Source organism: Vanessa cardui, chromosome 13, assembly GCF_905220365.1.
Source record: "Vanessa cardui chromosome 13, ilVanCard2.1, whole genome shotgun sequence".
Taxonomy (NCBI): Eukaryota; Metazoa; Arthropoda; class Insecta; order Lepidoptera; family Nymphalidae; genus Vanessa; species Vanessa cardui.
Window position 1 is genome coordinate 4,531,931 of NC_061135.1, and position 13,895 is coordinate 4,545,825.

The 13,895-nt window shown below is 32.8% G+C and overlaps 1 protein-coding gene across 1 annotated transcript in view; it reads right to left on the reverse strand.

The window, feature by feature from the left end:
* Positions 1-13,894, reverse strand: part of LOC124534932 — a 31,242-nt gene extending 17,348 nt beyond the window's left edge. The window contains exons 1-3 of the mRNA XM_047110974.1: positions 13,706-13,894; positions 552-1,311; positions 149-330 (exon numbers count right to left, since the gene is read on the reverse strand). Coding sequence (XP_046966930.1) covers positions 149-330; positions 552-1,311; positions 13,706-13,731 — 968 coding nt within the window. The 5' untranslated portion in view covers positions 13,732-13,894. The remainder of the gene's footprint in view (positions 1-148; positions 331-551; positions 1,312-13,705) is intronic.
* Between the last annotated feature and the right edge of the window lies 1 nt (position 13,895).

Sequence of the window (13,895 nt, forward strand, 5' to 3'; positions counted from 1 at the left end):
AGTCCAATTTTTATTTTATTTATCTTGACAGATCAAATTCGAGTATATTGCAAAATTCAACAAAACTTTCCTTTACCATGCAGATAAGTTCGAATACCTTCGTAAAGAGAGATGATTCTACAGTAAAAGCAACAGTTGCAAAAGTAACCTTAGTATATTTATCTCCATGTTCCGTTTCTTCTTGACATGCTCGATGGTGACTCCGGCCAGCTTTTTGATCTGCACTGGCACCACTCCCCACTTGCCGTTGCTCCATGCTTTGCTCTTATCAATCGTCACATTCAAATTGCATGCACTCGCGATCGGTAGTCCGAACATGCTTACGTCACTCTACGAACAATCAGCGAGACAATTGGAACCGGTTTCTCGTACTATTTCTGTTTGCAAGTAACGTGCAGTAAAAAGCGAACGAGACATGCAAATAGATTTAATAGCACCTGCGTTTAATACGTTCTTATATGAATGTTTTTGCTAATTATTTACAAGACATAGAGAAGTGATAAAGTGCTGTTTCTTTTATCTTGTGCTTGATGATTTGCTTTGAGACTTACCTTACTATCGTCAGATTTGCTCGTGTTCAGCGATGGCGCCTGCAGCTGCTCATCCGCCCACTGGTCAAAGTGTTTCAATTCACTCATCACCTCCCAAAGCTTCTCTTCGCAACTATCATTCCGATGGCTCCCCGAACTCGAGCTAGGTGTTTTCACATCCCCAGCCGTCTGCACCCCGTCAACTTCCTCTTCGTCGCTTCTCGCTCCGTCCAAAAAGTTTTTAGTGTCGAAAGGTAACGAATTGTTCTTGAAGAAAAATGGCGGAGACAACGGTTGGTCGTCTTTAAAATCGATATGCTTTTGAATAAAGAAGTCTGGCGAGCGTTGATTCGAGTTATGACGGTTAGTTTGACGTGGCTCCGAATACGACGCCGCCGTGAACATATTGCCCGGCATGAAGACTTGGTTTTGAAAGAGAAACTGTATGTTCGGTACACCTTCGTGGACTTTTTCTTCGGAATGGGCGCTTCGAGTCCGTTTGTGCGATTTTTTTTTATATTTGTTAGCGGATTTTTTCTCATAATTAAACGTGCTGTCTGGATCGCCGGTGCAATCCGTGCAAGAGACGGGAAGAGAGTGACGTCCGCATTTCTTCTTTACGGGTGTTACTTGCAGATCTTTGCTACCAGACGATCTCCTTGCTTGGAATTCGGCGAGATCGCGTTTGTATTCTTCTGTCCGTATAGTTCCGACTTGTATAGGAGTATCGTCAATGGAGGGCGAGGGGCCTACATGGCTGGTCGTGACGGTCACACGTTCTCTGCGAACAAAAATATATACAACCTATTTTATTTAAACTACCTTTAAGTTATTTACACGTAATTTATACAGTTTTACTGAGACGTAAAATAATAATATAACGATTAACTTGTAATTCAAAGTAAACGTGTAAATTGTAGCATGCATGTGTATGACACACTTGCGCATGTTATGTTGAGCGGAACGATCAACAATACAACAGAAGATGACGCCACCGGTTCATTACGACACGAATACCAAATTCTATATCCATTAATTTGATCCGTGCACGGCAATAAACTCTATTGAATATATCGATTATGTGTAACAAATATTTATTGCTTTTAATGTGTATTTTTATTCGTTACTTTGATATTTACGAAATTTTAGTTTCACATTTATTTAAACAATAAAAATAACATAACAGCGCGAAAATAATTTTTATTTCATCTTTGATCTTTGACTCTCACCATTAGTATTAGATTATTTATTACTATATTCTACGAATTTATAGATATATACGAATCTCAACAATTAATAAGATTAGCGTGAAGTTTAATTATAAATGCAGTGTACACATTGCCTGTATGTAATACACAACATAAAGTAATACTTACACAAAACTTTCAATAGAAATACTTGGTATGACTAATAATTAATATTACTTACTAACAAGTTACACCAAACACAAATGCTATAGGTATAGAGTATCAGATTGGTGAATATTTAAGTCTTGGTCCGATGATAAGCAACCAGTGAAATCAAGTGTTCGGGCCCCACGATACAGGTTTCCTAGTGTGGGGTCCAAAGATAATAAAAATTTTTAAAATTGCTAAAACCATAATGCACCAAAACCAATGGAAAACATTGTAATCGTTTAAGCTAAGTTTAAGAAGATTAATATTGTGCCATATGTTCTAATCTATTATGTAAGCATTGTGTTTTTTCAATAAAGTTTATTATTATTATTATATGCTTTGAATGAAACAATTTAAGATTTTTGCCAAAAAAAATAAATAATTTTAAAAAGATGGGAGACAGGTTAACCGAGTAATTATAGTGAACTAAGAAATTAAGTACGCAGCGTGGGACGACCGCTGAGACTTAACTGGTTTTTGTGACGGATCTCATTGTTCAGTTACTTTAACAATTTCCATAGCGGTGATTAACTTTGAACTAGCCCACAGCTCGCTGCGACTACAATGGCATTTCAACCGTGAATACATCGAGTCGCAACTGACTTTTACTCGCGATAGTTTTCTATCATTGTAGATATTACTTATCTCATCGACGTTTGTTAAGTGTTATGCAGATGACCCTTTGTTTTTTTTGTGAACACTTTTGCTTTTTTTTGTTTATAAACAATAACAAGACCTACCATATTAAGATTTTTTTTTATACGATTAAAGCAAATCTATTGATATTTTCAGGTAATAAAACAATAATATGTATCTATAGAAGAGTATCTAGTAGATAATTTAGGTTGCCTATGGTTTTATTCTTCCGCCAAAACGAAATTATTTTATTCCGCTTTTCAGGGAGAGTGAGCAATTAGTGTACTTACCGTGTACCTATAGTTAACTACCTACTGAGGTGGTATCTTCATACATACTATCTTGGTTTTCAAAGATAATAACGCATTGGCTATGTAAAGACCTCTACTGCTATTTATCTTGGAGATTGATCTTCAAATAAAGGCACAGAATGTGTCTTGACATTGACTTTTCAGTAAAGCTATTTTAATTTTATTATATGGTGTAGGCATATGAATTGTTTGACAAATAGCAAGTGTGACGACGTAAGTATGGTTTCGTTGCAATGGTCCAATGCGTTTTAAATTGAGACCGTTTAATTTTTTTACCAAAAGGTAAAATATGAAATGCGAAGAATAACGTTGAAACATAATATGAATCTGATATTTCTAATGAGGACTGTATTTTACTTTATAAAAATCTTTGAAGAACTCAATGTTCTTGATAAGCGATAAGTAAACAAATGATCAATTACCAAATAACAATTGAAGAAATTTTATATATTATATTTAGATATACCTTTCCATCGTAGTTCAATAATATTAACAAAATACTAAACGATATGTGTATGTATACCTACTTTATTCATACCAATAATTTTATTATGAGAAACTATCATCAGTATCAAAACAATCAAAGATTCCAATGAAAAATTATAAAATCTTGTCAACCAAAGAAAGAAAGCGCGCGCGACTGCTAAAATTGCTTTAATCTCAACTACTTGTTGCGCTATGTAATAAAATACACAACGTTCATAGGGTTCAATCAACGAAACAGTGGACAGTTAATCAAGTGAGATTCAACAACAACAACATTTATTTATTTATTTATTTATTTATTATATTCTACCAACGCGGGTCGGTGGAATACACATGTGGCAGAATTTCTATGAAATTTGTCACATGCAGGTTTCCTCACGATGTTTTCCTTGACCGCTGAGCACGAGACGAATTATAAAGACAAATTAAGCACATGAATCAGCGTTGGTTGCCTAGGTTTGAACCCGCAATCATCGGTTAAGATGCACGCGTTCTAACCACTGGGCCATCTCGACAAGTGAGACTCACTTGTCTGCAATATTTAGGTACAGTAAAATAATCGTTTTAATTAAAAATCTTAATTTGTTCATGTTTGTTTTTCAGTATTTTAATATAATTATATAAACCTTCCCCTTGAACCACTCTTTTTATAGGAAAAAACACATTAAAATTATAAGATCTAAGATGTCGGGAAGCGACTTAGTTTTATGCTATGTAGAGATATTGTATGCAAAAAATCCACTGAAGGAACCAAACGATTTCGGGAGCATAAAATACAATTACAAACAATATTCTTTAATTTAATTATTGAATACACTATTATACATTTAAATAAAACTAATTATAACGGATTTAAATCGCGTATATTAGATAATTATTTTTTTAAACATCCCGACGTTTCGAGCACTTTGCAGTGTTCGTGGTCACGGGTAGACCTTTAAATACTTTATCACTTTGAATGTTACCCTCGCGGGTCGCTTGTTATATATGTTTATATATAACAAGCTACCCGCCCCGGCTTCACACGGGTACATGATATGTATCCTTATATTATGACCAAATTACATGAAATAATTATAAATGGTAGCATATGTATTATTTTGAACATAACTTATATTACTCTAAAATTTCATCCAAATCCGTTGAGTAGTTTTTTCGTGAAAGAGTAACAAACAAACATACATATTACATACATACATCCTTCCTCACAAAGTCACAAACTTTCGCAATTATAATATTAGTAGGATAGGATAGTTATTACTTGGATTAATTTTAAGTGCTTAGTGATAAGCTGATGACGTAACGTTTTTTCACTAAATAAATATCAGTATTAAAAACTAAACTTTTACTGAGAGCCAGACGTTTTAATCACCAAAACGGCCAACAGGCCGTCACGCTGTTTACAATCTACGTGTCTATCAGCGGTGGGTCGTGAAATACTATTAAATATAGTGATCAGTTTGTAATTCGTTATGTATTCAAAAATTACCTATGACTAACGCAATGATCACGAAATACATTCAGAAAGTCTAGTTCTTTATAAATTTCGTTTAGACATTTGTTTTAAATATAAGTTTTATAATAGAAAATGATTATAAGGCATATATTTATGTACATCATAGGCTATTGTATAATGCGAAAAATAAAGTGTCTATTTTATTGTAATCAGCATATATAATTTAAAGATGGTTATTTAATAACGAAAGTTGAAAATAATAAAAATGCATCAATAAACAATCTAAAAAAAATGCTTTTGTTTAACGTTTGTCACGTGACACAAAACGCTCTTGATTTGTAGGTTTTATTATGATGTCACTTGCTTGTTAAACTCGTTTGCCTACTGTATGTGGATTATATGGGCCACAGATTACAATGCAGGCAACTGACGTCACCGACTCCATTGCAGCGCGATTTTGTCAAAATGCCGTTTTCGCGTACTATTGAATTATTGATTTTTTAGTTTGATATTTTTCAGCAAATATGTACTAGAATTAAAAAATAAAACAACATTTACTGGGTCCCTTAACCTCTACTAAACAATATAAAAATCCATTTTATATTATTTAGTAGAGGTTAAGGAGATAAGTATTTTGATTTGATTTGATTTTAAAAACCAGTCAAATAGCCTATTATACTTTACAAAGAATCTTGGAATTAGTATTCTTTGATTTTACGCAGGTTGCAAAACATTATATTGCATAATATATTTTTTTATATCTTCGAGTCTCACTACCTAGTTGGTAGGCCACTTGAATTTTACTTTCAAAGATCCGATAACAAATCCGTCAATGTCCTAACGCCACACTAATCCATAATGAAAATCATTGATTATAATTAAAGATTTCGACGAACGCAATGACATAACGTCAAGTCGAAATTAAATTTGTTTATTTGTGTTTTCTTTATGTAGTTATATGGTATTAGGTAAAGAATAGGTTATTTTTTCATAAATCCCTGTAACTGTTAAGATTTTGTTATAAATTTGCGACTAGGAAGAACGTATATAAAAAAGGATGAGTAATGAATACGTAAAAAGCATTAATTTTTTTTAAATATCAATAAATATATGATCTACGTAAATAAGCAATCGATAGTGATGTAAAGAATAAATTTCATATATCCGAGTTCTAAATCTACCTTCTAAGTCTTCAGTGTGTATTTTGACCTCAAAATCAGTGCGTAAAACGTCTGCATCTTTCTTTTCGTTTTCAGCGAGTCGATTTCTTTTTCATTTTATTTTTTACAATTTCGAACTACGTTCCGTGATTATGTGCAGCCCTGGATGTCTGGCTTTTTTTATGGTATAGGTTGGTGGACGAGCAGATGGGCCACCTGATGGTAAGTGCTTACCATCACCCATAGACAATGACGCTGTAAGAAATATTAACTATTCCTTACATCGCCAATGTGCCATCAACCTTGGGAACTAAGTTGTTATGTCCCTTGTGCCTGTAGTTACACTGGCTCACTCACCCTTCAAACCGGAACACAACAATACTGAGTACTGTTAATTGGCGGTAGAATAACTGATGAGTGGGTGGTACCTACGCAGGCGGGCTTGCACAAAGCCCTACCACCAAGTGGCTCATGGATTTTCTTTGTTTTCAGGTTTCATGTTCAGACGCCGCCAAAAACGCAAAAATGATTTTAGTGGGAAATATCCATTCGTATTGAACTTTGTTATCGATATTCGATATAAGCGAATACTGTATCGAAATGGCAGCTCTCTAGTTACACTAAATAATTGCACCATTAGCATATTAATAATTAACTTCTACATTAAATCCAACGAATCGTCAATACTATGAATGTTTGTGAAATTTATTTACATTAATTGTTAATTTATGACAATGTAACGACAGAAATAATGAATCGTTTAAATAAGTTTTTGTGCGTTGAATATTACTACTACAGTAACTTAATGTAGCGGACATTAAGTTACTTTAGTAGTAGTATTCTGACTCTAGAATATTTGAGTTATTTTCCAGTTCATTCTTGTAATAATTTTTAATGTATCAATAATTCTGTCTGTCTGTAAGTAGCGAGATATCTCTACATAAACATCTAGACTAAGCCAAGGAAAGCCATAAAATATAAAGACGCCGTTAAGACCGAATGAGAGTTTAATTTCTACAATAATCACTGAATTAATTTGCTTCAATACCGATTATTATATTTAATATTTTAGAACTTTACTACTTTTATTATCTAAGCTACTTTTATTCCTCATTTATTGTTTTAAAGCGCTTACTTTGCTTAAATAACAACAACAAAGCAGGCGGTATTTAAAACAATTTAACGGAACCTTCTAAATTTAAAAATCGATCGGCAAATTATATTACCGTCAATACGCAATTACATTGGCTACATTAGTACATCTTGTAAATATTACTTAAGGGCAAGATTTCGTGTTCAAAATCACAATAACGGCAAATATGATTAAGAGATTAGAGAAAGTCATTACGCTAAAGATAAATAGCTCACTGATAAGTCAAAAATACATTATGAACTTAATCTGATACTTACGTAATCGATGTTTTAAAATAAAATAGAAAGCATCTCTGATAGCAAGCAAATTTTTGTTTCACGAAGATAAGCTTACATAAATACACGGCTGTCTAACCATCAATTTTCGTTATTTTTTTTTAAAGTAATAAAAGTATTACGATGCATAAATCGGTAAATAGTGCGGTGAAAGTGAAACTTCGATACTGTTTTAGACAATGCCTCATTGAACGATGCTCTGCCGAAATGCCTTTTGTTGGATGTATCAATCACACGGAAGAGGTTTAAGTGGAGATTCCATTGTTTAATTCATTGAGCGAATTATATCAATCAAGGCTGCATTCGGTTCGAATTATGATTTTATGTAACAGTGCTACTGCATAACATGATTTTAATTACACTTATAAGAGTAACTTTTGGAACAAATTAATCACTACATATTATAAAAAAGTCGCTCCGGCCGCGTCTGTCTGGCTGTATGTTCGCAAAAACTCTAAAACTACTGAACGAATTTTCATGGAGCTTCCACTGTTAGACAGATTGATAGGGAAGGTTTAGGTATATAATTTATTAATGTTTTTAGTTGAAGTAGAGCGGAAATTGTGGCATTCTGACATGCCGGAAAAAACAGCAAAAATATAAATAGCAGGTAAAAAATATTTAAATAAAACATGTAAAGCCGAGAGAGGACACTAATTAAAATATACATAATGAATCTCAGAAGCTACGGAACAGACAAATTTTTAATATCATATTGAACATAGATTGAAGGATTTTTTTATATTATTCGCGTGTTGAAGACAAAAGCGTTGAAGGAAAAGATCTCGAGTAGGTTGTATTTTTCGAGCAAAACATTGCTATAAACTCCGAACCAAAACCAAAATCTCCTCAAACGACTTAAGTATAGGACCAAAGACCCATCCGTGGAACTTTACAATAAAACATATATTTTGTTTACCTTCCTAAATTCAAAATTTTATGTTATCAGTATTCAAATCAATAAGAAGACCTTTAACATAACTGTAAAAACGATTCACGTTTACTGGCAAAAGACAAAATAACAAAAAAAAGAATCGAGTTAGTCTAGATTTTAGCGAATTTCTAAAGTAAAAGTTCTTCATTCAGTAATTTTATCTCGAGTGACGCATCGAAGCCGTATGATCTATTGAATGAATATAGATGAAAAAAAAAAAAACATTATCACTTGTCTTGTTCACGTGTAAGTATGCTGAATATAAAGAAGTTATTAATGCGCGACAAGTGCCGTAAAATTGTATACGAGATAGAGAACACGCATTTATAGTCCTTAAGCTCCTAAAATTAAAGCTCATTGTATATTGAAAATAAACAGGTCCACATCACGGAAATATACAAAATAAAAAGGAAATTAAATAGACCGACTATACCTACGTCGTAATAAAATACGCTTTCGATTCACATGCCATTTAAAAATGGAACCAATAGGAGCGGTTTCTTTTTAATCTGTACACTAAACACCAAACAAACGATTTTTATTGTATGGTCAATTTCGTTTCGATTTTACTAAACGAAACCATTGATAATGGCAATACTATTCGATTTCTGTTTAATTTAATGGTGTCTGATCGGATTATAATACAATCCTTTAAAAAAAACGATACAATTCGTAATGTTTAAGATATAATTTTTTTTTAAGTAGAACCGACAAGACAAGGCAATCTATCTATACATATAATAAAATTGGAGTGTCTGTTTGTAATATTAAAATAGCTCTTTTTATTCAATGCATATGCATAAATAACAAATTTTGTCGGTTTGTCGGTCTGTCTGTCTGTCTATTTGTTCCGGCTAATCTCTGGAACGGCTGGACTGATTTTGGCGGAACTTTTCACTGATAGATAACTGTTATAATAAGGAGTAACTTAGGCTATAATAATATATTTTTTTTCTTATATTCAAAGGCGTACAAGGTAGCGGGCACAGCTGGTTTATATATAAAGCTAGAAAGTCTTTTGACAAATGTACACGAACGGCCGCGTCGAACCAGCTCCGATTTCGCACCGGTACAACTACGGTTTCAGTGTTTTACCCAATTCTTTTTAAATGAGATATCAACATATATTATGTTACAATCAGTATTGCGACAAACGAATTCTTACAAAAAAATAATTCGGAACGCATAACCCTGAGCCTAAGATTTTTATATTGTCTTTCCTACATAATCATCATTCGACTAGCGACAGGCCCCGGCTTCACACGGGTGCTACACTGATACTGAATATACTACAGAATTTGTTTATATACAATATCACACAAGAAACTTCTAAATTTATATGTAATTGTTTACTCAATTTTCCTGTATACCATCACGAATCACTCTATCTATTAAAAAAAACCGCATCAAAATCCGTTGTGTAATTTTAATGATGTAAGCATACAAAGGGATATAGGGACAGAGAAAGCGACTTTGTTTTATATGATGTGACGATTATAAATGAATACGCATCTTAATTGGTGGTAGGGCTTTGTGCAAGCCCGTCTGGGTAGGTACCACCCACTCATCAGTTATTCTACCGCCAAACAACAGTACTCAGTATTGTTGTTTTCCGATTTGAAGGGTGAGTGAGCCAGTGTAACTACAGGCACAAGGGACATAATATCTTAGTTCTCAGGGATAGTGGCGCACTGACGATTTAATTAATAGTTAATATTTCTTACAGCGTCATTGTCTACGGCTAATGGTGACCACTAACCATCAGGTGGCCCATATGCTCGTCCGCCAACCGATACCAAAAAAAAACAATAAAAAATTAAATAGGTTCGTATTCGTAATCTTCAAATCATATTCACAAAACAATAATTTAAATATACTCATTAATACACAATATTATAGAATAATTATTTCAATGACTTATAAAAATAAATATATAAAATAAAAAATGATTAAACGAATGAACAATAAAGGCCCGGAATCAATTTAGTATCAACAATACACCTGGAATGCGACCTCTATAGTTAAACGTTGAAAAGGCTTACCGAACTCGATTGTTGGAAATTTAGGCGGAGATTTCGTCAACAGTAATAATATATCAATCATTTTCTATGCTAATATTATAAAGAGGAAAACTTCGTTTGTTTGTTTGCAATAAATAGCCTCAAACTACTGAACCTATTTAAAAAATCTTTCACTATTCGAAAGCTATATAATTCACGAGTAACATAGGCTAAAATTTCTTTTGGAATAAATAGGATGCCCTAAGATATTTAGGGTGTAAAAATTCAACCAATTCAATGTTTTTTTCTTTTTATATTGTATCTTTATGGGTTATTTTGATTTTCTTTTGAATAACGCAATACTGTTACAAATCCGAAATAGACGAGGATGAAGTCGCAGGCAGAAGCTAGTGTACAAATAAATACGAAGAGATAAATAGTAAAAAAAAAAACAAACCTAGTTGTAATTATGACATGAATCTATGATAGTCGACTAGCGATTATTAAAACGTCATCACTAGCCATCAATTGATCAATTAGACAAATAAACTTAAGCTGAAATGAACGTTACATAAAATTGCACTGCTTAATACCTGATGATTATATTCTCAATGGTCTATTAAGATTGAGTAACTGTAATCTTCGTTGAATATCTTTGAAGGAAAAGCGAATAGAGATTTGAAATAACAATCGGCGCCATCACAAAATCGTCTTCATCATTTTATCACAAAAAAAATGTTTTTTCCTTTAATTGTTTGAATAGTTACATTCGGCAATGATTTCGGTAAATCTTATAAGCCACAGTTTAACAACGATAGTAAGGTTTAGATCAATACAAATGTTTAGTCTTGCAAATTTGGTCTAAATTACGATTACTTAAAAAAAAAATAGTGACATTTTCTAATAATTTCCTTTATTTTTAAATCATACTTATTTTTAAAACAACTGAACATAACTTAAATTTAAAAGGTCGATATTATTCACTTTGAAATTAAATTGAGAAAAGAGTAACATACACAAAATTTCATACTTATGCATACCTAACTGAGCCTGCGGTTTTTTATAAAATAAAATCTTCCAACCCCCGTTTTTTAGGAGTGGAGTTTCGTAAAATCCGTTCTTAGCGGATATCTACTCGCTATAAGAAACCTATCCGCTAAATTTTAAGTTTGTAGGTGTATTAGTTTCCGAGATTAATTCGATTTCGTGATAATTAGATTATAGTTATTATTCACTAATCACTATTTCGTTTTATATGTATGTATACTGAGCTAGCTATATATACTAATTGATGTCCAATTAACAATAAACTTAGCTTAGGTATTCATTTACTAAATTTATAAATTTAAATACCTTCTCAAACAATGTTATTTTTAGAACCATTTCATTTAACTGTCAATAAATTTAAGTGCGTTTACAATCGTGTTTAAAGTAGAACAAGGAGAAAACGACAAACTTGCGATAAAACAAAGGAAACAACTGTTGCTGGATTAAATTTAAATGAATTAGATAAAATCTGATAAAATGTCGGTCGCGTTCATTTTCTCATAACGTTTCCTCATTTCATTTTAATTACAGATCAAAAATTATCACTGAATTGTGAATGTGTCGGTAATAAAAGTTCCTTGTTATCATTTTATTGATTGATTGTTTATTACGTAAATTTTGTAATACTTTATAAACTATACCCCTTACGTCTAGTCTAGGTTGTAACTGTAAATGAGAGTTATACCACTAGTGTATACACGCTTAATTCGACATCGCATTTAAAAACGGAACACATGCTTCCACAAACTGGACACACCACTGGGATTAAAGGACCCTGACATTGGGTCAAAAGGCAAAGACACGGTAGCTACGACAGCTAGACACGGCAAGGAAATCCGCCTCGACGCCCGTAACCAGGTTGCCCTATGGGGGAGAAGGAAGAACCCTCATCAACCTGGAGGATTGCCTCGCTATCAAACGAAAATTTTCGTGTAAATTTGCAAAATTACCACATGAATGCTCGTATTGCAGCGAGTGGTGAGGCGGACTGGAACCGTAAATCACCGTAAATGTGTATTCTACTGTGTATCCACTGCGTTACTTCGACATGCGAGTGGTGAGGCGAATCATTTTGGTAATTGCCTCTAGACTCTATTCGTCATTCACGACTAAAAAACAGTAATTGAATGATGATATTACACGCCCATTGATGTAAGTTGTAGAAGTATGAACGTATAGGAATATAATATAAACGGCTCATATCGTGTAAATTACACGAACGCGACCTTTCATACATTCGGGATTATAAACAGTAAAGTAACATATGTACATATCTAGTTTAACAGTAGCAGCTTAAATGAATTTTCTGTGTAGCACAGTTAAATGTATGATAAAATCTGACCTCTTAAGACTTGTCATTCGTATGAAATATAAAATAAATGGTATACTTTATTAATCTATATATATTTAATATGTTGTTCAAAATATGCACGTCATAAGGATATAGAGAAGTTTACTCCCATACTACTTACTCCTACTACTACTACTTGTACCCTTCCGTTATACCATAAAGTCAGAGTTCAATAGCCTGGCCGGAGCTAAAGTCTTATTTCCGCCCTAGAAAAACAAAAGAAAAATTACGATTTGGCATCTTTATATATTCTGAAGTAGACTGGGGCTTGATATCAAAAGATATTTGCAAGAGAAAACTCGTAGGACGCCAAACTTTGGTGTTCTTTGCAGCATTGATTTTTTCTTTTTAAAAAATGAACAAATTTAGCGGAAACACTAATTGCTATTTGTATATTGGAATTCGGAGCGGTAATATTTTCGGTGTAATTTGAATAAATGCATGAAAAAATATTCATGCCGAACGGTTGATGTTTTAGCGATACAGTCGGAGCGATCGATTGCTCGACTCGATACTTATTGTAATACTCATCTTTTATTTTTTGAATAAAATGTATAGCAAATAATAACTTTACCAGAAGAAAATCGTCAATGTTAACATAAACAAATTAAAAATCGATGTAAAATTTCGAACACTTAAAATAAATACCTACTTACCATTTCTCATTACTTAATATTACTAAACTATAGCTAACAATTTAATCAGAAATAAATACCATACCCTAGGAGGCAAGAACCATCTATAAATGAATAAAGATTTCAACATTTAAAAAATGTTTAGACAGTTTTATTTAACAACAGGTGGCTCTCAATCCTTTATTAAATGTTTAATAAACTTTGAAAGTTATACTTTTTTCAATCACAATAAGTGTTTTTGTAAAACTTTATACCTACGTAAATTACAAACGTTGTAAAATATTACTTACTATAAATCTTATTGCATATAAAAAAAACGTAGGTAGGTACATACCGGCGCAACCACTTAAATACTCCCATTTCTTGCAATGAAGCCACTTTTTATTAAATACTTAGTTACACATTTAAGCCGCCTACGACACGACACTGGCAAAAAAGTTTTTTTTAAACAGAAAGTCTGCGGACACGAGAAGCACGCGGAACATTACCGTCGCATTAGATTCGATCGGTATAAAAACGTCTAA